This window comes from Pelophylax lessonae (assembly GCF_965119305.1).
Source record: "Pelophylax lessonae genome assembly, chromosome: 2".
Lineage (NCBI taxonomy): Eukaryota > Metazoa > Chordata > Amphibia > Anura > Ranidae > Pelophylax > Pelophylax lessonae.
The window spans coordinates 218,472,030-218,499,348 of NC_138769.1; the positions used below are offsets into that span (position 1 = coordinate 218,472,030).

The 27,319-nt window shown below is 40.7% G+C and overlaps 1 protein-coding gene across 1 annotated transcript in view; it reads left to right on the forward strand.

Annotated features, from left to right (window-relative positions):
- The window catches only part of ADORA1 (adenosine A1 receptor), a 196,236-nt gene that overhangs the window by 55,264 nt on the left and 113,653 nt on the right, over positions 1 to 27,319 (forward strand). The window contains exon 2 of the mRNA XM_082244476.1: positions 2,489 to 2,860. Coding sequence (XP_082100602.1) covers positions 2,526 to 2,860 — 335 coding nt within the window. The 5' untranslated portion in view covers positions 2,489 to 2,525. The remainder of the gene's footprint in view (positions 1 to 2,488; positions 2,861 to 27,319) is intronic.

A 27,319-nucleotide genomic window follows, 5' to 3' on the forward strand; every position in this document is an offset into this window, starting at 1 on the left:
GTCACCTGTTAGCGCTGTCTATTTATGTTTATAGTTTTTTCTGGTATTTTACCTAGTGAGCAGCAGCTTCAGGTTTTATACATTGTTTTTATTTTTTCACCAAAATATACATCACAGCGCGGAAAATAATTTATTGTTTTACACAAATCTATCCCATAGTTTGTAGACGCTTTAACTTTTGCGCAAACAAATCAATATACGTTTATTTATTTATTTTTTTTTTTTAGCAAAAATGTGTAGCAGAATACATATTGGCCTAAATTGATAAAGAAATTTGATTTTTTTTTTACATTTTTTTTTCTTTAATTGACTATGTTTTATAGCAGAAACTAAAAAATATTGTTTTTTTTTTTTTTCAAAACTGTTGGGTCTTTTTTTTTTTTTTGCTTAAAAAAAATATAAAAATCGCAAAGGTGATCAAATACCACCAAAGAAAGCTCTATTTGTGAAAGAAAAAGGGACATTAACTTTATTTGGGTACAGCATAGCACAACCGTGCAATTGTCAGTTAAAATAATGCAGTGGCGTATAGCAAAAAATTACCTGGTCATGAAGGGGGGGGGGGGGGGGGTAAACCTTCAGAAGCTGAAGTGGTTAAATTAAACTTGTACATATAGCACCCTCCTAGATAGGTGCTAGGTAGGTAGTGTATATTTGCTCTGCCTGCTTATCAGGAGAGTGACCAGTAAAACCTAGTGGCTCTTTCTGCTTTTCAAGGAGCAGGACTTCTAGTCAGGCCTGTTACATGTGTCCAGGGTGTGATTCATCTGGACTGAGGGTGTGTCCCCACTGTATCCAATATTGGAGCCTGTTGGACAGTGGAGGAAACGCAGCCAGTGACAAACAGGCTTTTGTGGCTGTCTCAGTGGGTTGGCACAAACAGTGGTGCATCCTGGGATAGGCTATAAAAGCCAAGGGCACATGTGGCAGGGTGTCTTTGGGCAGGAAGCCAAGTCCCAGAAGGAGAGTACGGCTGTTTGTCCTTCTGCAGCTGGGAAAGGTGGTCACAGGCAGTGGGCCTGGTGACCCTGAAGGTGTTGCTGAACGCAGAGGTCCAGTGGATGCTGACAAGTGGAGTTTGGAGGCAACGGTGACTCTGGAAAAACAGTGTCCGTGAGTGCACAGGAACTTGCCCAGGGGTCTGCCAGGAAGGGGACCACTCCAGAAGCTAGGGTCAGTGGACAGGCGTTGGCACACTGGTTTTGAGAGGAGAGGGGGTGCCAGTTACAAATTCCTGAAGAGAATAACTAAAACAGGAACCTTTAAAACTATCTTCACTTCAGTGGCAAGGGGAAGCTGCGGCCTTGCCGCACACTACAGCTAGTTGTCCTCAAGATTGTGCATAGTTCATAGTTGGAGTATCCCACTCATCCCTTCTCCTATCCCAGTTCTCAAAAAAAAAAACACAAAAACCAATATCCCCTGGAATGATTATTGACTGAGCCAAGGACTTTCAATGCTGTTTGTCTGCTATTAGTTGCTAAGGGTAACCCAGGGGAATCCAGAAAGCGTATTTCTCAGCAGTCCTCTAGGGGCAATGCTACATATACAGTATGTTGTACATTGTAGTCAAATATGGTGTCCACGCTGTCAAGTTAACCACACAAAATGCTGCTCATTTAAACCAGAATGCACACACTTTTCAAGCACTAAGTTTGAATTGACCGCAACGCCAAAATTAAGCTTAATGCTCCATTGCACTACAATGCTATCCTACGCGTTCGCACAGGGTGTGCCAGGCTTGCCTAGGCACAGCCTAATCACCCTGTGTAGCTCAGACTCCCCCTGTTAAAACCCTTGATTTTTCACTAAAGCCCCATAATGGGCACTTAACAATAATAAAAAAACTGTAAAAAAATTATAAAAACAATACGAATAAAAACTACTAACACCATTAACTACCCTACTGACACCAATCTGTGCTTTACTGACACCGTCAGTATATATACACATGCTTTAAGGTGAACACCCTACTGCAATCGTCTGTGCACACCTATGAATGCTATTGTGGTATGAAGAGGCATTACTGAAAAATTATGTATTTTATCATGTCCTCTTAATTTTGTAAAAATCACAGCAAAATGTACGGCAAGGCATCTGGGGTGAACAATCTCTTAATTGTTGCTTGAAGGGAAAAGGCTTGCTGAGCTGGGCTAAAAAGGCACGTTTATCAGCACATATGCAAATTATTAATAGAATAGTAATTGTATATGGCATTGACAGCTTATGAGATGTATATTAAAAGGTTGACAATGCTGCTAAAGACTATGCAGTATACATTTACTGGCAGACGCACTGCATTATGTGCCACCCACTTTTCTTAAGATTCCACTAAGTCAGCATGTGTTTAATATTTAATGTGCGCTAAACTAAGCATGTCTATATTTTTCTAATGACACCTATTGTTCTCCACTGCAATGTGCCATGCATGGCAATTTTTGTAAATTACTGTATCTTACAAGGTTTAATTGAACATTTTTATTTCCAGGTTCAGGATTAACAGCCATTCTCCACATTGAAGCAGCATGGGCACCTCGGTCTCACTAGCTGTCTACATCGTCATTGAAGTGCTGATAGCCTTGGTCTCGGTACTTGGCAACATACTGGTGATCTGGGCTGTAATTGTGAACCAAGCACTTCGAGACACAACTTTCTTCTTCATTGTGTCATTGGCTGTGGCTGACATTGCAGTAGGAGCACTGGTCATACCATTGGCCATTATAATTAGTATTGGACTGGAGACTGAGGTTTATAGCTGCCTTATGGTGGCTTGTATTATGCTGATTCTGACGCAGAGCTCCATACTGGCATTGCTAGCCATTGCTGTAGACCGGTATCTACGTGTCAAAATCCCTACAAGGTAGGTTCTAATAAACCAAATTTTCAGTGTGTGGTTCGTATAAATGTTTGTCTTTAGGGTCTTCTTCTCTATGCCCTTGTTCTCTTCGGGCCTACAAGAGATGTCTCTTCTCCTTTCAGTGAACAGAACTTTGTGCAAATGGAATAGCCACTACTGTGATTGTGACCCAGTGTTCTTAAATTCTGCAGGAGATATGCAATATTTGATGCCAGGCAGGGCAACCTATTTAAGAGCTTGGGAGTGGGCTGAATTTTTTGGTAAGTGGATGATGCCACTCAGGGGATTGGGGAAATAATTCATCACTTGAGTACCGGCTTGTGTATATACCCCTTCATTACCAGGCCATTTTTTTTTTTGCTATGATAACTTGCCTGACAATTTCTTAGCCATGCAACACTGTACCCAAATACATTTTATAGCCTTTTTTTTCAGACAAAGCTTTCTTTTAGAGGTACTGTATCTAATAACCCCTGAGTTTATTTTTTTATCATATAAAGAAAAAAGGGCCAAAATCTTTGTGAAAAATGCTTTCTTTTTCTGTTATGAGACATGTCAAATGCCAAGACACTACGGACATTCCCAGAAATGACCCTTTTTTGGAAAGTAGGCACCCTAAGGTAATCTAATTTTTGCCACAATTATTTTGGATATAAAAAAAAAAACATGCTGGTAATGAAGTAATTAAAACATGGAGCCTTGGTACACTATACAAGCCACATCATTAAAGTAGAGGTTAATGGTCAACTATAGCGATTACAAGGTACAGAGCTGCTCGGATCAGCTCTATACACTGTCTGTGTAACCAGCATTCTAGAAATAGACATTCACCTTCCTGTTTGCATTTCTTTTTTTTTTAAACTGCAGTGAAATTGTCCGTTTTTAATGTATGTAGCAGTAGTACTAATGCATTAATAACTTGATTATAATTATAATATCTAACAACAAGTATTCTTAAAAAAAAAAAAAGATGGCAGTTCTAAGAGTATGGAGGCTGTAATTGTGGACCTCCTTCTATAAATGTTTTATGCTGATCCAATGATGTTAAAGTGTAACTTCAGTTTTGAAAAACAAATAAATAAGTAAGTGTATGTACTGTATGTATAGGTGCTTTTCCACTGCATGGAACCGAACGGTTCGGCTCGCTTTTGTGCTTTTCCAATGCATGGTACCACATGGTACGGTGTAGGAACGGTTCGGTACGGTACAGCGGCGCTTTTCCACTACATGGAACCGAAAAAGGTACGTCTCGCTTAAACAGTACCACCTCAGTTGTGGTTCCAAGAGGGCCGTACCGATACCATATCCCACAATCCTTTGCATGCAGCCTTGACTGTTTGTCACTACTAGCCACTGATTGGTCACAGAATCGTTGTTATCCCACCCACTCACTTTAGTACTACTTTAGTGGAAAAGCAAACCGTACCGAACTGTTCCATAACTGTACCATGCAGTGGAAAACCAAACCGGGCCAAGTGGAGCCGAGCCGGTACTTGCAGTGGAAAAGTGCCATGTGTGTGTATGTATGTATGTGTATATGTGTATATATATATATGTGTATATATATATATATATATATATATATATATATATATATATATATATAGAGATAGATAGTGCCTTGAAAAAGTGTTCATAGCCCTAAAATTTTCCACATTCTGTCCAGTTACAACCAAAAACGGAAATGTATTTTGTTGGGATTTTATGTGATAGACCAACACAAAGTGGCACATAATTGTGAAGTGGAAGGAAAATGATAAATGGTTTTCAAACTTTTTATAAATAAATATATGAAAATTGTGGCGTGCATTTGTATTCAGCCCTCCTGAGTCAATACTTTGTAGAATCACCTTTCGCTGCAATTACAGCTGCAAGTCTCTTTGGGTATGTCTCTACCAGCTTTACACATCTAGAGCAGTGTAAGCTGGACTGGAGCAAGAACACTGTGGTGGGCAGCGCTCTCCAGGCTCTCTCCTATCCAGTTAATCTGATGGATATCCCCATGGTAATCTCTAGACAGAGCTCATAATCAGAGAAACTACCATAGTGCACTATGTAAAACCTCAAAAGATTTTATTAAAACGATGTATTGCACTTACATTAAAAACACTTGTAAAATTGTATTCCAATATAGGATCTGGCACAAACTGATTAAAGACTTGCCGGTAGACTCCTCGTACCTCATCTGAGATGTCACCTCACTCCTCCCACGCATATCGCCACTAACCAGGTGACTTCATCAGGGATCCCAGGGATCAAGAGCATAGAGGATATTCTAGGAGACAGGCAGTAACTGAACAGGGCCGTAGAAGGTCCTTAACCCATTAGCAGGACCGCTATCTTCTCCTTCGTGCAAGGAGAAACAGGATGTGCACTGCCAGAAACCTACAAAATTACCTCCAGCAGGCTACTGGTGTGCATGTCTCTAACCAAGCAATCAGAAACAGACTTCATGAGAGGGGCCTGAGGGCCCAAAGTCCTCTAGTGGGCCTTGTGCTCACTGCCCGGCACCGTGGAGCTCGATTGGCGTTTTCTTTTGAACACCAGAATTGGCAGGTCCACCACTGGTGCCCTGTGCTTTTTACAGATGAGAGCAGGTTCACCCTGAGCACATGTGACAGACGTGAAACGGTCTGAAGAAGTTGTGGAGAACGTTATGCTGCCTGTAAAATCATTTAGCATGACCGGTTTGGTGGTCGGTCAGTGATGGTCTGGGGAAGCATTTTCATGGAGGGACACACAGACCTCTACAGGCTAGACAATGACACCCTAACTGCCATTAGGTATTGGGATGAAATCCTTGGACCCATTGACAGACCCTACTCTGGTGAAGTGGGTCCTGGGTTCCTCCTGGTGCATGACAATGCCCGGCCTCATGTGGCGAGATTCTGCAGCTAGCTCCTTGAGGAAGAAGGAATTGATACTAGAGATCGACCAATTATTAGTTGGCCTGATAATTGGAGGCCAATATTCACTCTTTTTTGAGGAATCGGTAACAAATTTGCTGATATGACTGATATTTCTTCAAGTGTTTGTACCGGAGTGATGCCTGCAGCCAGGGCCGTCTTTACCACAGGTCAAAAGGGGCAGCTGCCCTGGGCCCAGTCATTGTTGTGGGGCCCAATGCAGCTGCCCCTTAAGCCCGCACTGCCTGCAAATAGGTAATAAGTGGATTTTGCAGGGCCCAAGAAAATATTTGCCCAGGGTCCAATCAATATTAAGGACAGTCCTGCCTGCAGCTAGAGGCATCACCCTGTTACTGTTGATCAGAGCCGACGGTCAGCTTTCTTGTAATGACAACTGATGCGGCTGAGCACCCGCTCAATTGTGATTACAAGGAGAAACCCGAGCAACAACCTGGCACGTCCGCCGGCTGGCTTAAGACCCGAACAAAGCCACATTTGGCTCTGATCGAGTCTCCGATGTAAAAACCCGGAAATGATGTCATGACATCACTTCCGGGTACTGGAGTCTTAAAGGCACCAGATTACAAAAAAAATGACAGCATTCAAAACAGCCAAACTTAAAACTTTGAATGCTTTTAAGTGCGAAGGAGGGGTTTGGGGTCTTTTATGGCGCTTTTCCACTGCATGGAACCGAACGGTTCGGCTCGCTTTTGTGCTTTTCCACTGCTGGTACCGCATGGTACAGTTTAGGAACGGTTCGGTACGGTACGGCGGCGCTTTTCCACTGCATGGAACCGAACGGTATGGCTCTCAAAAACAGTACCACCTCGATTGTGGTTCCAAGAGGTACCATACCCGGTACCATATCCCACAATCCTTTGCATGCAGTCACTACTAGCCACTGATTGGTCAGAGAATCGTTGTTATCCCACCCACTTAACTTTAGTACTACTTTAGTGGAAAAGGAAACCATACCGTACCGTACTGAACCGTTCCAACACCGAACCGAAACGGTACCAGCAGTGGAAAAGCAAACCGGGCCAAGCAGGGCAGAGTAGAGCCGAGCCGGTACTTGCAGTGGAAAAGTGCCATTAGACCCTAGATCCTGCCGTAAAGAGTACCTGTCACTGCCTATTACTGTCACAAGGGATGTTTTACATTTTTGTGACAGCAATAAAAGTGATCAAATTTTTTTTTTTTTTTTAAAGTACTTTGAATGTGCAGAATATTGGCACCTAATATTGGCTATCGGTCTGAAGGGTGGCCGGAAAATTGGTATTGGTATCGGCCCTGAAAAAACAATATTGGTTAATCCCTAATTGATATCACTGAATGGCCCCCACACTCGCCTGACCTAAATCCAAAAGAACACCTTTGGGACATTATCTATCAAGTCCATCCGATGCCACAAGTTTGGACCTCAGTCTTTCCAGGAGCTCAGTGATGCCCTGGTCCAGAACTGGGAAGAAATACCCAAGCACACCATCCGTTGTCTCATTAGGAGCATGCCCCGATGTCCATTTTAAGTGGACAAGCCTACTGCTTCATTTTTTTTCACTTTGATTTCCAGGGTGTCTTTAAATTCAGCCACCTGTAGGTTGTCAATTTTCATGAGATTTTTTCCCCATTGAGATTTGATGTGTTTTCAAAATGTTCCTTTCATTTTTTTTGAGCAGTGTATATATAATATTGGACTTTATAAACAATATTTTTTTTGGACTTCATGATTATCATTTATGCACAGTTGTGGCACAGAAGTTGATCATTTATTAATGTTATGAGCATGTTAAACTAGCAATACTGTTTGGGCTGTGGTTGGATATATATTAAGGACTACAAAATGAAAAGCAGCAACAGGAATATTTGGTAGTCATAGGCACACATAGCACGGGTTTTTGAATTCTATTTAGCTGTATTGCTGCTAGCTTCTCGACCAAGAGATCCAGCCTGATGGTATCAAAAGCACTGGAGAAGTCAAAAAACATGACCCTCACAGTGCTTTCTGGCTTATCCAGGTGTGCATGCATGAGATTTTAGCATGAAAATGATAGCATCTTCAACCCCCAGACTGCAAAGGGTCTAAACATTTACTAACCATAGGTCATAATTGATGTAAAACAAGACTCTCCAAGGTCTTCATGATGGGGGAGGTCAAATCCACTGGTGTGTAATCCTTGGAGCATGATATCTTTGGCACAGGGACAAGACAGGATGTCTTCCACAGCACAGGAACCTTTCAAACACTTGGGCTCAGTTTAAAGACCCATTGAAGGACTATCCCCAGGTGGTCTGCACATGCCCTAAGCACCCTAGAGCTAACTCCATTAGGGCCTGCTGACTTTCCTGCCTTAAGTCTCCTCAACTGTCTACTCACCTGATCAGCTGTAAAAGACATTGATGCACTTTCCTGTGAAGGAGGGGTTGAGCTGTTCTTATAAAAAGAACAACTGACAAAAGTATCCAATAGAGGGGAATCAGAACACACATTAAAGAGGGTCGACATCTAGTATGAGAAGTGGAGGGTACTCTCTGCATCTCTGCTCTTCTACGGCTTTGTGTTGAATCTGAAGGAGTCAAAGTCAGGGTCTTCAAATTAAACCTATTAAAAAAAATGGTTCAGTTAATTTTCCCTCTCCACATAAATCCTAGCCTCTCCAGCAACCGGCTTAGGACCTGGAATTGTTCTCATGCCACTCCAGACCTCTCTCACTTTGTTTTGCTAGGGTTTCCACTACAGCTTTTTCCTATATTTCTCCTTGGCCTCTCTAATCTTTATCCTCAGATCTGAATAATTTTTAACTTTTAACTCCTCTCTATTACCCACTCTAAAAGCCATCTTATTGGAGTTAAAAATATCCCTAGTTACTCACAATTTATTATTTGAATAACAACTAACAATTCTTGTTGGAACAATAGAATCTACACAGAAATTAGTATAATGTTACATAGTTAGTCAGGTTGAAAAAAGAAAAAAGTCCATCTGGTTCAACCAAAAAAAAAAAAAAAAAAAACAGTATTGAAAACCCAACCATACAATCCCATATACACAATCCTATACCCGCAGTTGATGCAGAGGAAGGCGAAAAAAACCCCCAGCAAAGTATGATCCAATTTGCTACAGCAGGGGAAACAAATTCCTTCCTGATCCCCTGAGAGGAGATCGGATATTCCCTGGATCAACTTTACCTAAAAAAAAAGTTAGTACCCATTTATATTATATACACCTAGGAAAGAATCCAGGCCTTTTTTAAAGCAATCTTGTGAGCTAGCCAGAACCACCTCTGGAGGGAGTCTATTCCACATTTTCACAGGTCTTACGGAGAAGAAACATTTCCGTCAAATGAGTTATGCACTCATTAAGCCCATGAATGTCCCTTACATGTGGCTCCAAGTATTAAAATGTATTTTCCCTCGGGGAGAAATGTAATACATTAAAGAGATTTTAGCACATTTTTGTAGATTCATACTTTTTTTCCCTGTTCTTTTTTTAAAAGAAATTGCTGTTTGCTTCACAAATCCTTTCTCAAACTAAATATTGAATGGGAAGGTTATCTTCCTATAACCTTCTTAGCAATATTGATGTGTTAATAAACCTGCAGTGTGTTCATGCCTTTAAAAAGTGAGAGTCTGAGAGAGTAACTCTGCAGAAGACGCCTGAAACTTGACTTTTATGTCAGCACAGACATCAAGGAAAAGCTGAAAGCCAATAGCATAAGCAGGAAATGAGATTTCTGGGGGGCAATCTGTACATCAATTGTGTACGGAATGGCTCCAGGTTGCCATATTGCAAGGAAGCAACATTTTTTGTTTTTTTACCCTTTTAAAAGTTTTAAGTAGCATCAAAGTTTTGAATATTTTACAACAATAAATTAATAAAGTTGCACATGTAGCAATTATATATATTCTGTTCATTTTTTCTTTTTATGTTAGATTTCTATTAACCATTTCGGACCCACTAACCTAGAAAAAAGTATGCGGATCAGGAGTTTGGACTTTAGTCTTACTTTCCAATCTTCATATTTTGTTAAGGGCCAGCAGCTCAGCTTTTAACAGCGGGTCAGCAATGACTGGGTGCTAAAATAACATTTCCACAAAATATATCCTCTCTTCTACACAAAGATTGTTCTGTAATTTCGATGGAATAGGTCTCTCCTATTGCAGCTCCCTGGCCTTTTGGAAACCAAGAGCCTCAATCTCATTTTGTCTGCTGATCTCAGTCCTCTGTGTAAATGTAAAGGTACTCAAGAGTGCCATTCTTTTTGATTTGCTGCAGTCTGTTTTCAAGGAGAAAGGTGTTTGAGAACTAGATTCATATTACTAAAAGCACTTCTTATAAATCACATTAAAAGCCTGGGCTATACCCATTAAAATAATACAAAGCAGAGCCTGCCAAGTTACTCACAACCTTGTAGAGAAGTGGAGTAGAAGGGATGTGGGGAAGTGCTTCTGCATGACACAGCTGTTGAAGTTTGTGTTTTGTAGGAAACCAAATTGCTTTTATAAATATGAATGCAGGAGAGCTCAACCATCCTTCCCTTTGAGATTATAATGATTGCTACTGCTTTGAATATTTGTATGAAGCTAAAATTTGATCCCTGCTAATTGGGCCTACTTCTTGCCAAGGAAAACATTGGGCTGAGCTGCATCTCTTTGCATACTTTAAACTTCAGTTTTTTGTTGTTCATAGGACAATAAGGCTTAGTTCACACTGCCACGACTTGGGATCCGACTTGTGAGACCCCAAGTCGCGTGACATGTGAAATCCCATTTTAGTCATTGAGAGCTGTCTTATTTAACACTAATGAAGTCGCTCCGACTTTAGAAAAGGTCCCTGTACTACTTCAAGGCCACTTCTATCCGACTTGTGACCATAGATTTTAATGGAAGTCACCTCCAAGTCAGATCCTCATCTTAAATGATGTGATTTCGATCGGACATTACAGGAAGATTACCCTGGGATTCCCTGAAGTTGTTTCCAAGTCGCATCAAGTCGCCTGGCAAAGTTGCGCGACTTTCAATGTGAACCAAGCCTTATAAAAGACGGGAAACTGACCATGTATTATATTTAAAAAATGAGTAATATTTAGGGGGGCTGTATGTCCGTATGTTTCCTTTAAAGCTGAATTTCGGGTATTTAAATTTTGCATAGTTTTATTTGTTCAGCTTGGACCAATGCAAATATACATATGCGCTACCTGGTCAATCCTTGTAGAATCAGAGAATCACTGTAGTAGCAGCAGCTAATGCAGTGATCCTTCAACATCCCTTGCCAAAGAGGTGCATGGCTGCTCACTCGGCAAAGGACACCATTTGGAGAACACCTTTAAGCTTTCTCAATAAATGCAAAGTGTTCTCTGAATGGATGAGGTGGTGATCCTGATGGAACTACTCCACCGTGTCCAGTCAGACAACGCTTTGCATCTTTTGAGAAAAATGCAAGACTTTCTTTGAATGACACCCTTGCTGAGTGAGTGACCATACAGGCACTACAGTACTTCCATAGGGGTCAGCGGGGCATGGCATATGTACAGTATCTCACAAAAGTAAGTACACTCCTCACATTTTTGTAAATATTTTATTATATCTTTTCATGTGACAACACTGAAGAAATGACACTTTGCTACAATGTAAAGTAGTGAGTGTAAAGCTTGTACAGTGTACATTTTCTGTCCTCTCAAAATAACTCAACACACAGCCATTAATGTCTAATGGTGTCCTTTGCCGAGTGAGCAGCCATGCACCTCTCTGGCAAGGGACGTTGAAGGATCACTGCATTAGCTGCTGCTACTACAGTGCCTCTGCTACAAGGATTGACCAGGTAGCGCATATGAATATTTGCAGTGTAATTTATTCAGTGTTGTCACATAAAAAGATATAATAAAATATTAACAAAAATGTGAGGGGTGTACTCACTTTTGTGAGATACTGTATAATTATTTTGGTCCAAACGAAACCAATGTTACTGTGTAAAAACAAAAAAAAAAGACATTTAGATAATACAAAAAACCTCCTGCGCCGTGCTGTCCTCAGGCCCTGATACACTCCCATGTATTGCTGCCGTCTTAGGACAGAAAAAGCCCCAATAACACTGAAACCGAAAAAGAAGGCAAACCAGCCTAGTGCATTACCTTTTTTAACTTTTTCTTTTTTTTTTTTTAGTGATAAAATAGATGTATACGCAAAATAGCTGCATAATTCAAGCTCAGCAGAATGATATACAGTCCATTCTTTCAGATCTGCTGTACATGCTCCAGTTACGGGAAGTTGCCACCCAGATCTGTGACTTGCACGTTTTGAGGGAAGAGTCCCCTCTTCATGAGAGCTCTATAAGTTTTAGGCAGATGTGAAAAAATGCTGTACATTTTAAAAATGATTTCAGAAATAGAAGTGTTAATAATTTATTGTTTATCAATTAACAAAATGTAAAGTAAGTAACCAGAGGAAAAATCGCAATGTAATCAATATTTGTTGTCACTCACCACCATTCACCACTGCCTTCAAAGCATCATCAATTCTTCTAGGTACACTTGCACACAGTTTTTGAAGGAACACTGCAGGTAGGTTGTTCCAAACATCTTGGAGAGCTAACCACAGATCTTCTGTGGATGTATGCTGCCTCAAATCCTTCTGTCTCTTCATGGATTTCCAGACAGACTCGATGTTGAGATCAGGGTGCTGTAGAGGCCAAACCATCACCTTCAGGACTCCTTGTTCTTTATGACATTGGCTGTATGTTTTGGTGGTATTGTCCAACTGCAGAATAAATTTGGGCCAATCACACGCCTCCCTGATGTAATGTCATTTTGATAAATAATCTGCCTGTATTTCTCAGCATTTAGGACACCATCAATCCTGTCCAAAGCTCCAACTCCATTTGCAGAAACGCAAACCCCAAACTTGCAAGGAACCTCCACCATGTTTCACTGTTGACTGCAGACAATCATTATTGTAAAGCCCCGTACACACGTACTGATCGTCGGCCGATCGATTGGCCGTCTTTTGTCCAGGGCTGTCGTGTCTGTTGAAAACTGCAAAAGACTGCACACGAATTGTTGGCCAACAACAGCCGACTGCAGAAATGATGTCATGAGATGGTTAACTTTCCTTGTCTTTTTTCTTTTCTGAGCATGCCCAGTCTTGCAAATCTGCTGTCTGTCGGCCGAAATCTGTACTGACTGGCGAACAATCGGCCGTTCTGGTGTTGGCCAACAAAAATTTTAATGCTTGCACGACAGATTCTGTTCGGCCGAAAATGCGCTGTCGGCTGTCGGAAGCATCATACTAACAAGCCTACAATCGGCCGATCGGTCGTCGGCCAAATATTTACGGCCGACAATCGCTACGTGTGTACGGGGCATAACACTCTCCACCCTTCAGCCAACAAACTGCCTCCTGCTACAGCCAGATATTTCACATGTTGACTCCTCAGTGCAGAGCATTCATTTTCATCTTTCTGCACCCCAGTCCCTATGTTTTCATGCATAGTTAAGTCGCCTGGCCTGTCCCCACGTTGGAGGTTTTTTTGTCATTTCTTGCAATAGTAATTTTGGCTAGATGCTCCCCAAGGCTTTTCTAAAGGGACATTGGGACTTTATTCAGAAGAACACTAAGGCCCTGTTCACGCCTGAGCGTTTTTCAGCTCATAAAACGCTCATTTCTGAAGTTCCAAAACTCCCAACAAGCAAAATCCCATTCATTTTAATAGCCCCTCTTCACATATGAGCGTTTTGTCGCCTGAAGCAAAATGCCTGAAGCTCAAAAAAGTACACGAGCTTCTTTTTTTGCTGATTACAAGCGCTTTTAGTCAGATGTCAAAGCCTGCCTCCAAACACCTGCAAAAAACACCCGTAAAACACCTGAAAAACACCCCCCCAAAAAAAAACAGCCTGCAAAACACCCAAAGAAACATCTTAAAACTATACGCTCAGGTCATAATGGAGCCTATGATTTGCTCAGGTGATTGAGAGAAAACCCTTCTATTTAGGAATTGGCCTGGAAAGGACATGTTAAAACTAACCGCTACTAACAGCTACTGCTTCATAACAGAAACCGGTAATAATTTGCAACAAAGCTTGGTAAAATCATTACAATCTACACTGGTCAAACAGAGGGGACTGTTGTGTGGTGTTTGTGTGTTTTTTCTTTTCCCTCTCAGTGGTGATTTATTTTAAAATAATTCAAGTAAAATAAAAAAAATAAAAAAATGTTTAAGTTAAATTTTTATTGCGTACTTCAGCAAGACAAATCTTACAGAATGTTAATAATATTACACAAATCAGAGGTACAGCAGTTATCACAATGATTACAGAGTAGGATACATCACAACATATGGAAGGTACAAAATAGTAAAAATGAATAAAGCCTATTCATTATGTAATAGGAAGGTGACTGGTGAACCAAAGGCAGCAAATGATCAGGGAAGACTCCTGTAGTACAAAACCTCATTATAGCTGTATACCGTGAGCATATGACAGTGAGTTACCTCCTCTGCAGAGTCTTGCTTATGTACTTTTTTAGTGTTCCCAAAACTAGAACAAATGGAAACCACTAGAACAAAAAAATAGGAAACTCCGCAAAGGTCAACACAGTAGCACTATGATAGTGCTCCAAGTCCCTAGCAGGCTACTGCCAACTGACACACAAGTAGTAGTGTGTCCTGCTATAGAAGTGTAAAGGTTAGTCGGTAATAAAGACTTGATAGCGGAAGAGATGGAGGAATGAAAAAAAAGGGGTAAACAAAAGGAGGAGGGGGGAAGGGTGGAGATAAATAAAGGTGGTAGTACAGCTATAAAGGTGGTAGTACAGAAGAAAGGCCAACGGGCCACAACTCATGTCATCCATTCTAACACCTCTATCTACATTTGATCTCCATCTGAATTTGCTAAGGAAGCGAAGAGGACACACAGGTGCTGTATTCACTTATTCACTGAAGTGAAAATCATGCCAATAATACCTTACTTTGTGGTACTGCTCTTCTTTCTGCCTCATAGCTGCTGTTAAACATTCCATTTCAGCAATTTCGTTCACCACAGTGATCCACTGACCCACCGTTGGGGGGGGGGGGGGGGATGGGCATTTCCATTTTTGAGGGATGCAGATTTTTGCTGCATTTAGTAAGTGGATCATAAGAGATCTCTTGTGTCTACGCCACGAAAGCGGAGTTGAGTGAAGTAGACAAGTTTTTGGCCTGTTCTCTAAGCATATATCAGTCAACTTGAAGACCAGATCCCAAATTGAGTCCCAGAAAGGGGTGGATACGAGGACACAAGCAGAAAATATTAGCATGGTACCATCATCATGTTGACAATGCCAACATATCGGTGAGACTGCGGGGTAGATCCTGTGCAGGAGGGTAGGGACCCTATACTATTACATTAGATCTTTTTATATTCCGATTCTTGAAGTCTACTTGCTATAGAGGAGCGATGGGCAAAATACAGGATACAAATCAGCAAATGTCAAATCAAAATCTCGCTCCCACTTAAACAAGGAAAATCAAAATTACCATTGCTTGAACCTTGAAGACAACATGGTCCTGTATTTATTAATATTAACTTTTTTAATCAATGTATGGTCAGTTTTTTTTAAGCCAGGGGTTTACACAATTCTGTTCCTTTTTTTTTTTTTTAAGATTCAATTAGAAATATGGGAGATCCTTGGCTAAAAATCTTTTTGAATCCTGTGTGAAAACATACCAATAATAACTATTGACAGTATATAAAGCACAGGTAGAAGATGACATGTTCAAATCACAATGATATTTTTACAATTGACAATTATTGGGCTATATAGCAGACATTAGAAGTAAGCCTGCAATGAGCAGGTTTAATTATTATGAAAAATGCACTATCAAAGACTTTATCAGTAAATCCAGAAATGTGGGCAACTCAAATATTCTGTGCATATTTCACCTTCTCCGTGCTGCCTGCAGCCTTCCCACATCCTAAACCACCCCTGTTAGTTGGTGGGACATTTATTACATTAAAGGTACAAATAATGAGACTCTGAGTGGAAGGGTTGTGAAGCTTGACTTTTTTACTGGAAAAATTTAATTTCTTATCCAAAATTAGCTGTGTTTAATTGTTAATAGACAATACCTGCAGCTTTATTTCATGCACCCCTGACTCCTAACAAGTACTGTATGTTTAGAAGACATATGCTTAGTAACAGATTGTTTGTTTGATGCAGATTTCTCAATTTTTCTGTTTCACTGGGCATCTGTATACTGGCTAGATACTCATTTACCATGCCTAATGGTACATGACAGCATATATCATACCTGATGAAAAGACAAACATTAGGGTGACTTAAAATCATGCGGTTTTAATCTACGCAGTCAACAGACTATATCTGCTCAACTTTAACCCTTTAGTCAACAGGATCTCTAAATAATAATGACAGTTGGTATAAGGTATTGTTTTAAGCTCTCTGGGTGGCATTAGCAGAAGGACGTATTCAGGAGAAAAAAATGTAAAATGCTTAAATATTCTTAACACCCCCCCCCCCTCCTAGATTACTATATTGCACATACATTTACTACCATCCACCTTCTTGCCACTTTCTTCTTTCTCGCAAAGGCGAGCATGACCTACATTGTACTGCCCACAGCCTCTTTGTATAGCTGGATGTTATATGGAAGCACCATGGCTAAAAAACTGTTGTAAAAACACACAATGGGAAAACAGATAATTTCATGCCAAAAAGTAATTATCCAGAGCACTTTTAACACATTTTCTTGCAAATCTTTGGCCGGAACTACCTTTACCACAATGGAGACTTCAGAGATCAATTTACTAACTGGTAAAAACAATCTACTGGAAGTAGTGAGGCAAACGACATACAATATTTATAGTTTTATTATAAAAGACTCAGAGTGCATTATAGAGCATTATCCTGAAATTACTACTTAAAAAATAAAGTATTCATATGCAGTTAATTCACTCAAATGTGACCGACTGGAAGCAAGAAAGAATTTCTTTAGTCACATTTTAGTAAAAAAATTTAAAACATAAACCCTATTTTCACTTTGGTGGGCTATGAAACCTCTTCATCTGAAACTGATTTTTGAGGACCATCTACCATGCAAAATGCAGACCTAAAATTTATAGGTACATAAGCCCGTCTACAGAGAAAAGAATAAAAGACAAAGCAGTCACACTTCAACAGTATTGTATGATCATTGAGAATGTGTAAATAGTTCAGTCAGCTACTGTTTGGAGGCCTTCAGATCTCCATACAAAGCCCTGGATGCAGATAAGTGGATGTTAATTCTGTCCCACCCAAGAATATCGAATGAAAGCATCTGGTTGATCAGATTGTAAGGTTGGTTGGAAGATTGTAAGATGGTCTTTCAGGAAAAAGGTGGTCATCATTATTGCTATAGTGTTTGAGTTGGTTTGCTATGTCTTCTGAGAATGATGTAAAAGATTTCACACTCTTGTTCAGTAGAAGCTGTTCTGATGTCTTCATTATTTTATCTCAAATATCTCTAAGCATATGCTGTCTTAACACAATAGTTCTAATAGTAGTGGAAATATTTGAATCTTGGGTATTGGTTCAGCTAAAAAAATTGGCATCGTTACAGCCAGACATAAATAATAATAATAAGTAATAATCATGTATAATAATAAACACTGCAAATAACTGATCTATTGCTTGATGTACTAAAGCTTTAAGTGAATGTGGCCAGGGTATAGACATTCAAATATTTTTGTATATGCATTGTCAACAACTCTAACTTCTGTAGCTGCAGTCACTGTAAAGTTATTCATCCTCAAAATTCACAGTAGAAGTGCTAAAGTCATTCAAGTGGTTTTCCAAACTGCTCCACTCACCCCGCTCTCCCAACAATACCTCCTCTTTTTTTTTTTTACATTAGAGGCTACATAGATTGATGTCTATCATGCCACGGCTGTGAACTGCTTTGAGCAGTAAACTACTGCTGTGTAGCTATAGTGGTCAGTGGGGGCTTGTTTTAAAGCTCAATCTTTAACTGCTCAGTACAGGACACAAGCTTATATTAACCAAGACTATGGTTTATTTGCTGCCACTGGCAAACAATGTGTTTTTTTTTTTGTTTTTTTTTTGACGGCCTATAGTATTACCCCTTCCACCCCCACCAATCCTCTGCTAGGTTCACCTCCATGATTTAAGCCCCTGGGCAAAACATGTTGGGGATGTGGCTTGGATGAATCTAGCTGAGATTGCTTTTATTTGCTAACCACTCAAGCAGAGTGAGGTGTGTGGCTGCCAGGTCTGGGTCTGGATGGTCTGGATGGACCTCTCCTCAGCCTGCATCCTCATTGGTCCATGGCATCTACCTCATTGGACCTTGATAGCCTGAGCGGGTACCCTTAAGCAATTATTATGGGTCACAGGTTCACCTCAGTGGTTACACTGAACATTCCTTGTTTTACTAGCCCTAACCTAGCTTAGAATATTGTAATAATGCATGTAAAAACGACATTACTATATTTTTTCTCTAATGTTTTTACTTAAAAATTTACCACACATAAGAAGCCTAACCAATGAAAAATAAACAGCGGGATCAACCACAAAAAATTACACAACGTACACAAAATGAGCCTATCTGGGCTAGACCAGGTAAGACAAGATAAATGTGATCTAAAAAGGTATGAACAGCCAAACACAAGTACCTATGTTGGCTTCCTCCTGAGACCACAGCCAGGTGTATCGCCAGATGTTGCCAGTGGGAGCAGTGCATTTTCCAGATCCCAGAATTTTTAGCAGAAGCCAATGAAAATAAGAGTTCAGCTAGGTCACCTGTATCAAAGATGCCTGGATTGGTGTGGATTACGCCCAGAAACTGATATTTGAACAATAAAGTATTGAAAATAAAAAAGGTCAGGGGGGAGAAGGGTAGGTCATGTGTGGACCCGAGGGGCCCACTCCCAATGCCCTTACCTAAAATGGCACGATGAAAACACAGCCATAAAATGGAGGGGAAAACCGTGTAATGCACACATAGTTACAGGCCAAGATAAAAGCCATGGTCAGCCCCTGGGCAGGAGCGGCATTGCAACTATATCAAGGGGGCAAGATAATCTGTTTATCCTCATCCGTGGATAATATTGAAGCCAGCACACCCATGTTATAGTAAAGGCCAACCTTCTATCTTGAGTTATATAGATTGTTAATTCTTCAATCTCCTCATTTTCTTCATGTGACTAAACTATTCCTTTAAGCCAGCTTGGCGGGTGGGTATCCAGCCAATGTGTCAGGACACATAACCTAGCTGTATTATTCATATGCAACGGCAAGAATTTGCTATACTGAGATATGGAGTGTTTAGTGTGGTGAATTAGGTATTGGGCAGAGGTGAATTACAAAGTGTCACCAGTAACCTTGGACACTATCTTGTGGACTTGTGAGAATTTATATAAAGTCAACGCTCCACCCGAAGATAGAAATTAAAAATCAAAAATATATATAAAATAAGCTGTTGGCAATAAAAGTGAATGTTCAATACTACTATAAATAATAATTGCAGCGCTAGGCAGTCAAACCATTCCGGAGTAAATGACAGTCCCGCTAATCACAGTTTATTTGTATCCTCAGATATGGTTCACAGCCAATCAACTTGGTGCATGTGAATTAAGGTTCCTAGCATTCTTTTAAGTGAAAGTCAGAAGAAATGCCCATTGACCACAATATGCTGCCTTAATGAAAAGTACAGCACTAGCTTTTAGCCTCGGTTCACATTTATGCGATGCGGGAAGGCTGCGAATCCGCAGCCTGTTCCCGCATCGCACACGCACCCCCGGCAGTTCACACTGCCATATGCGATACGCTGGGGGTGTCAATGTAATGTTAACGACACCCCCAGTTTGATCGCATATCGCAGTGCGATCGTGCAGTTCGCACAGGATCGGATCGCACAAGTGTGAACCGCTGTGCGATCCGATCCTGATGCGACTGCCAAAAAGGGTCCCTGTGCGTGTTTGCTGCGGCTGCGGTGCAAATTTAGCCATACAAACTGTATGGCTAAACTCGCACCGCACAGCCGATCGCATGTAATGTCGGAGCAGTGCGCTCCGACATTACATGCGAACCCCGCACACGCACAAGTGTGAACTGGGGCTTAAAGCTACTTTGGAATCCGGGTAACTGTCACATCCACTCCTCCACAATATACTGTTCCTTGCGTCTATGTATCACCATAAAAAATAAAAATATAAAAATAATATAGTGTGATAATACTTATTCACATACACCTGTGAGTGAACAACACACCATAACTTAGGAATGTGTTTAGATCTACCACCCACACAGAGTGCACACCGCCCTAGTGTAACACCATTTATTTGAAGTTAATAGAAGCCATAAAAACAGGTACTCACAAACAGATAGGAAGTCATGCATGGAAATAAATATCCCCCGATGATGTTTACAGGGCTCTCTCCTCCTAGCCTCGGCGGCTCAGCTGTTCGCCCTGCACTAGTCAGTGAGTATCGTACGGCTAAGCCAACCGCCTCGGATTACTCAAGGAGACTCGATGTGGTGAGCCTGCGCACGGTCCAGCCGCCCCCGCACACCCTCCAAGAGCCGGATGCTATAGCCGCTCAGAGAAACTGACAATGCGGTTAAGCAGAGGGAGACTCCACGATCGGGACCCAGAGCATGACTTGCATGGGGTTGCTAAGGACAACTTTTCGGAGGCGTAGCCTCCTTCTTCAGATCTCAACACCCCAGAGATCCTTTGCCCTCATTTATATAACAATATAGCGGCTCCTCCCCTCACTAATTCTTAAAGGGACATGACAATAGAGAGCCTGTAATCAGGGGCAATAATATCCAAACATTCATATATATCCATGAATTGTACATATCTAATAAAAATTTATAAAAGTGAATAAGTTCATAATACAATAAAAACTTTAAAAAACTTAAAAAAAAAAAAAATTATGTATACAGTATATATATATATAATATACATATATAAACCTACATGACACTGTGGAGACTAGACTAACAAAACAAGATAAACACCATATATGTGCGCATATGTATCTCAAAATATTCCTGTATACTGATACTGGGTGAGTATAAAGAAACACATATGCCAACATATATGTACACTGACATAGAAGAACATAAGAGATGAGGAAGATGTAAATATATGCTGACAACATGTAAAATATATAGACTAGTACATACATAAAAACAAAGTTTTAAATCAAAGTGCCAACCTCCAATTCCTCATTCAAGCCATCCGGGGACATAGAGTTAAGCGTAAATATCCAATACGTTTCGCGCATACATAGACGGGAAAATCTTTCACCTTCTGATAATGTCATAGGGATGGCTTCAATACCAAATAACTCTATTTTTTGTACAGCTGCTTTGCCTCATATCCCATGGAGGGCTAGGAGAGCTGCCACGCTTCATTCATGTGTTTCACCACAGGCCATATTACAAGATTCCCCAGCTTGAGAATCAATCTCCAGGATCTGCGCAGGGACTGGTAATGTGTGTTTTCTCTGCACCCACACAGAGTGCACGTTCACCATCAATATATGTTGAATAGCAGTATGCAGTACCGGGATAAGGTCATCTAGAGCCCGGGGCAAACATGCCAAACTGCACCCCCCCAATGTATGACCATTATGTGTCTGCAACCCCCCCCCCCAAAAAAAATATAGTAATAATCTGAATGCCTTCCTCTAAGCATACAGTACATCCCCCCTCCTCCAGTACAGATCTTACAGATCTGCTTCCCCAGCTAAAATCGCCCCCCCCCCAGCACAAGCACCCCCCCCCCTCCAAATAATTCACCCTTCCTAGCACAAATTCTCTAGCTTTCAAATCCCTCAAATTTACTCTCTGAGTACACAATCTATCCCCATCCCCATTCCCAGCACAATTCCCCCCTCCCAAACTTCCCTCCTAGCACAAATACCCCCCTTATCCCTTACAGCACAATTTCCCTCCCCCCTTTACCATATCACCTCTTCTAGCACAAACTCCCCCTATCCCACTCCTAGAACAAATCCCCCCCCCCAACACAAATCCTCCTAAAACACCACTCCTAGCAAATCCCCCCAAATTCCCCCTCCTAAAGCAATTCTTACACCCTGCTGCCCCCCAAACTAACTTCCAATCTTCTCATGGTACCCCCACCTTACATGACACTACAGTGCCCAGGGCAGCCACCTCTTCTGCCCACCCCCTGTCCCGGTCCTGACAGTATGTAGCAGACAACAATTCTGAATAGGCAAGGTGTAAACCTTTATCTTCTCCAACAAGGCAAAAGAGATTATATTCTCCAAATAGTGTAGTATTTTATTGTAAAGACTGACAGATAGTTTCACAGTATAATACAAGGAGTGTAAAATAACATCACCATATTAAAAGTCAAATTAAAAGCCCAAAAATCTATCAAAAAGCCAATATAACTCACATCAGTCGCCGCCACTCAGTATACCAGTGTGATGTCGCGCTCCAAAATCCATCCAACACGTTTCCCACAAAAATGCTTCTAGTGATGCACACGGTGTAGAGAGACACAACTCTAGGACTTGCATGGAAGGCACAAAAGATAAATGAGCCGCCTTGAAACAGGAAACTTGGGGTAGCTGTCATGGCAGCAGCTTAAATCGGAACATAAGCATGGATTAAAAGTGAATTTAATCAGTGAATAAATCCACTGATGAAAGTGCTTAAAAAAGGTTTAATGTCACCTAAGTCTAACAGCTTGTAGGAACTGAAAGCAAGTTTAAAGTAAAGGTAAGCTCTAACAATGAACATATCTTACTTTTATTTGGTCTGCTAAACATACCACTGAAAGTGTTTTTTTTTTTTTTTACATCTGTTCAAAAATACCTGTTGATTTTGGCAGAAATCTTGCGAGCTGATAACTTTTTGTGCTCTCTGCCTGTGCACATAGAGTGGGAGGGGGTGGGGATAAGGAGAAATAAAGAAGGCAGGGCTGACGCCACTTCAGGAATTCAGAGCTGTTGGCATATCAAAGAACGTTGAAGCGTCCAGTCCCTGTGTCCGTGGGATTGCGCTACTGCGCATGTGCCCCACGGACAGCCGTTGGGACTTGGAGCGCAGAGACATCGGGCGGCCGGCCGAAAATGTTGAAGCGGTGGGTGTGCGGGCACGCGGCGGGTGCGCGCTCGCACGTGAGAGACGCTCGGTCAGCTCTGCGCGTGTCCCCGATGTTGCTAGGGCAACAGGGACGCTATGCGCAGAGCTGGCTACGTCATGCGGCTCTCACATTGTTAGAAAAAAAAAAGAGATAAGCGAGAGCCGCTCAGTCAGCTCTGCGCATGTCCCCGACGGTGCTAAGGCAACAGGGACGCAGAGCTGACAGAGGCTATAGGACTAAACCAAACAGATACATATATACAATTCAGAAGAAGAGTGTTCAACTCAGCAAGATGAGTTAAACATTACAAAGGCCAAAAGACCAAGAATAGAAAATAGATCTATTGAAGAACAAGAAAATTATGTTAGAAATTCAACATAACCCCCCCTCCAAAAAAAAACAAGAACAAATAAAAAAAAAAAAAATTCTACTGATTTTGTATATTTACAATTGTTTGAAAAGGTTTGCACTTAAGCAACATTTACCGTACCTTAATTGTTTTTGTTTACTACATCAAAAAAAAAAATTTGAAAAAGTGAAATTTTTCACATTATTCTTCTTTAACATTTCTAAAGAATACATCTGATAAGATAGAAATCAACTGCATGGTTGTCCACTTTTTTTGTACTGGAACATGTCTGTTTTTACAAATGTTTGACCACATATGTTCTAGGGCCCATTAATTTAACGGGCTTAATGTCTAGTAGTAATATAAAGTTGGGGTCATACTAGTCCACACTGTGTGTTCTGGATGCGGGTGCAGGAATTGCATAGATTCTCGCACCTGCAACTGAATCACACTGATCTTGCGAGACACGTGGGACTGCTGTTCATTCTGAGGGCCACTCCCACATATCTCAGCATGCAGCCTGATCGCAGGAACTGCTGAGAAACTGCATGGTCAAAAAGACCGTGCGATTTTCCCCACACCTGCATTTTTTTAAAAAGTACATACACCTTTTTTCTGCTGTTTAGGCAGCACAGCAGCCCATTTAAATGAATGGTGAAAATGTTTCTAAAAGGTTGCCCAAAAATTATAAAAGTGTAGGAAAATGCTGCATTCAAAAACTTCATAGAATACTGAGGAAATATCAAATATTTAACAATGTAACGATGCGTTGTTTTTCATTACGGTAGTTATTCAAATAAGAGGATAGAAATAGATAAATCATCATAATGACTATCAAAATGTTGCTAATTTACAAAAAATGCTAATAATCCACAATTTAAAGTACTACGTGCAATACTCAGAAGTACTAAGTGCAATTGTTTCCAGAATTCATATGGTTACATTGTGCTCCAACAAAAACAATTAATTGAATATGCGTTCCAAAGTCCACATTAAAAAATGCTCCAACAGTTCATATGATCTCGTTGTATAAAGTTGATATGTGGTCCCAGATTCCCCACATGTGAAAGAATGAAAAAGTGTCCTTGTGCAAAATTAAAAAATCAAAAGTGCTTGTGCATCACCACCATGCTCCAACACCAAAAGAATTGGCTGCCCACCAGACAAACTGATCCCACACAGGAGATCACGCATAAACAGGATCACATCTAAGTAAAAAGAAGAAAAAACATGCTATATGTAACAAAATAAAGAAATAATGCAAGCAGCAACTTTTCGGTGAGATATTAGCACAGTTCCAATACAATATATCTTTATAAAGTTGTGCCAAATAAATGAAAATATAAATTCCACAAGTGATTCTATTATTGCTATTAAGTATCACCAGGGCTGTTTTTCTCAGAAAATAGGTGCAGGAACTCAACTACGACCCCCCCAACATGCACACACCTTCCAAGCATCAAATAAGGTCCTCAAGTGGGACCTTAAAGGGGCACTAAAGGTCAGGAGTGCATTAGATACCAAGTGCAGAGTTGGGGGGGGGGGGGGGGGGGTTACACACAGAGTGCAGAGTTCAGGTGTGTGCTACATGCATGCAGAATTTGGGGGTGCATTATGTGCATAGTGTAGAGTTCAGGAGTGCACTGCATACAGACTGCAGAGTTCAGCCTTCTTCCACAGCAGCATTCCCTATCCACATCTCACTTTCACCCCTCTTCAACTCTGACCTCTGCATGCAACCCCACCTCCACTGCCCCATCTTCTCCACCCCTCCTCCTTAAAAGCTCCACCATCTTCCACATTCATGTCTAACTTTTGTTTCTTTATTAAGCTGAAACACTCAGCAGGCTTTATTACCTCCCAGTACACTGTAAGGGTGCCACCTCTCTCACTTGCAGGGAGATCATCCAGTAGGGATGTTTTGATGATAACAGTAGGGTGTAGGCATCTGCACTGCACCCCGGGCACCTGCATCTCTCTTATCCCCATCCTGCACTCAGTCGGAGCTGTATAGGAGATCAGATTTGTGGAAGCTTTTGGGAGACAAGCTGCCACTTGTAAATACAGAAGCTGGCCTTCTATATTTACAAGTAATAGTGGTGAGCATGGAAGAGAGAGCCTGAGCCAGAGGTGGTGGAACTGAGTTCCACCAAGTTCCAGCTGAAAAAAAAACCCTGAGTATCACCATTATTTACCACCTTGAATTGTGACTCTGTGTATCAACACCACCACCAAAGGCTGAAAGGCTCACTTACCAAATCATATGGACCTCTCATTACAAGAGGTCAAAAGCGCTTGTGGCTCCATACCCAGCCAGGGCCTTTTTAACTTCAGAGGATCTTCCAAATTGACACACCAATCTTCCAAACACGGTTTTCATAGGAGTTACCCAAAACACAAAAGCTTCCACATAGTGTAAAATTGCAAGATTTTATTGCACATAAATATAAAAGTTGCACTTACAACAAGAATGCAAGTATAGCACCCTAAAATCGTATGTGTAGGCCAGCACACATAAAAAAAAAACATCCTTCCAGGACTTAAGGGTAACGGTGACATCAGGACAGGTTTTTTGTACGTCAGGATTGGTGTGTCAATTCAAATGAATGGGCTGCCGTGCCTGAGCAAATGCGGGCCGCATGGCCAACATGAGTGTGAACCGAGCCTCACTTTCTTAGCCTTGCTTTAAAGGGAAAATTTAAGGAGCATAACTGTAGGCTGCCATTGCTGCCCTCTAATGAAATACCTGACTATGCTACTAACCCCAAACATTTATACCTGTATACAGACTTTTCTATTGACTTTTCTGTGTGCCTATTCAGGGTCCATGATTTAGAAGGCACTAAAGCTAGTGGGTTAGCAGAACCAAAATAGAACAAGCATTTTAAAAAGGCAATGGCAGCCCCTGTATTAGAGCATTATCTTTCACTACTATGTTTCTCTCACTTTACTGATTCATGTGATATGTTATAATATATTGTATATTGCTTTATATGGAACGTAAAGCGTGCACTATAACTTGTAGCTAGATAAATCAGACCCAGTGTATCTGAATGATGGCACTTTTTTTTTTTTCTTCAATATTTTCCTTAAAACACATATGACGTCCTTCAGGTTAATACAGTGGTAAGGCCATTGCTAAGTTTAATGGCAAGTGCCTCAGAGCATCCTCTTATATAAAAAGATATGCCTAAAGCTATGAATGCCCTTTTCCTCTGCTATGCCTGTTGCTTGTCTGAAAGCATTTTGTATTTATGGATTTGTGAATATTTAATGTTCTTCTCGCCCAATCTGTTGTACTAAAAATAACCAAACTGTCATAATAAAATGTGCTGTTTTCCTTGGTTCCCATTTGATTCCAGACTAAAGGAGTGCTAATACTACATTAAAAGTGGTGTTATAACTATTCTTGTCCATTTGCCATCTGGGACAAGTTAGACTTTTTTCACATGCATGCTAAACTCTGCATTTCTTGCTAGAAATTTAGTTGGAACCCCTAATCATTTAATATTTTCTGAAAGCAGAGGCCCTGGAGAATAAATGGTGGTTGTTGCAGTTTTATGTCGCACACATTTTGAAGCTGTTTTATCAAAAGCAAATTGTCAGGTAAAAAATACACTTGACTAAATTTTAGTGCACCCAAACACAATTTAATACTCAATTTTTCATAAAATGTATAAAGGATGATATTGCATCAAGCAAAAAGATACACGTCCAAGATTTAAAAATTGTGCAGGCCTGTAAAATGATGAAAAACTAAGATACATAAAATTATCCATAGGCATTGCTTTCAAACCCTTTACAGGTTTTCTGTTTAGAGTTATGAGCCCTGGCACTAGAATTATTCCTCACTGTGATGTTTGCAGCGATACCTCACATGTGTGATGCATCACTGTTTACATATGTGTGCCGGACCTATGTGCGCATTTGAATTTGTACATGAACATGGTGGGATGAGGGTGCTTTACATTTTTTTTTAAACTTATTTTATTTAAATTACATTTTTTTACATTTTTGTAATTTTTTTTTTTCATTTGACTTTACAGTTATTAGAAGAGGTGAACAACACCTGTGATAGTTTTGGGCACTGACCA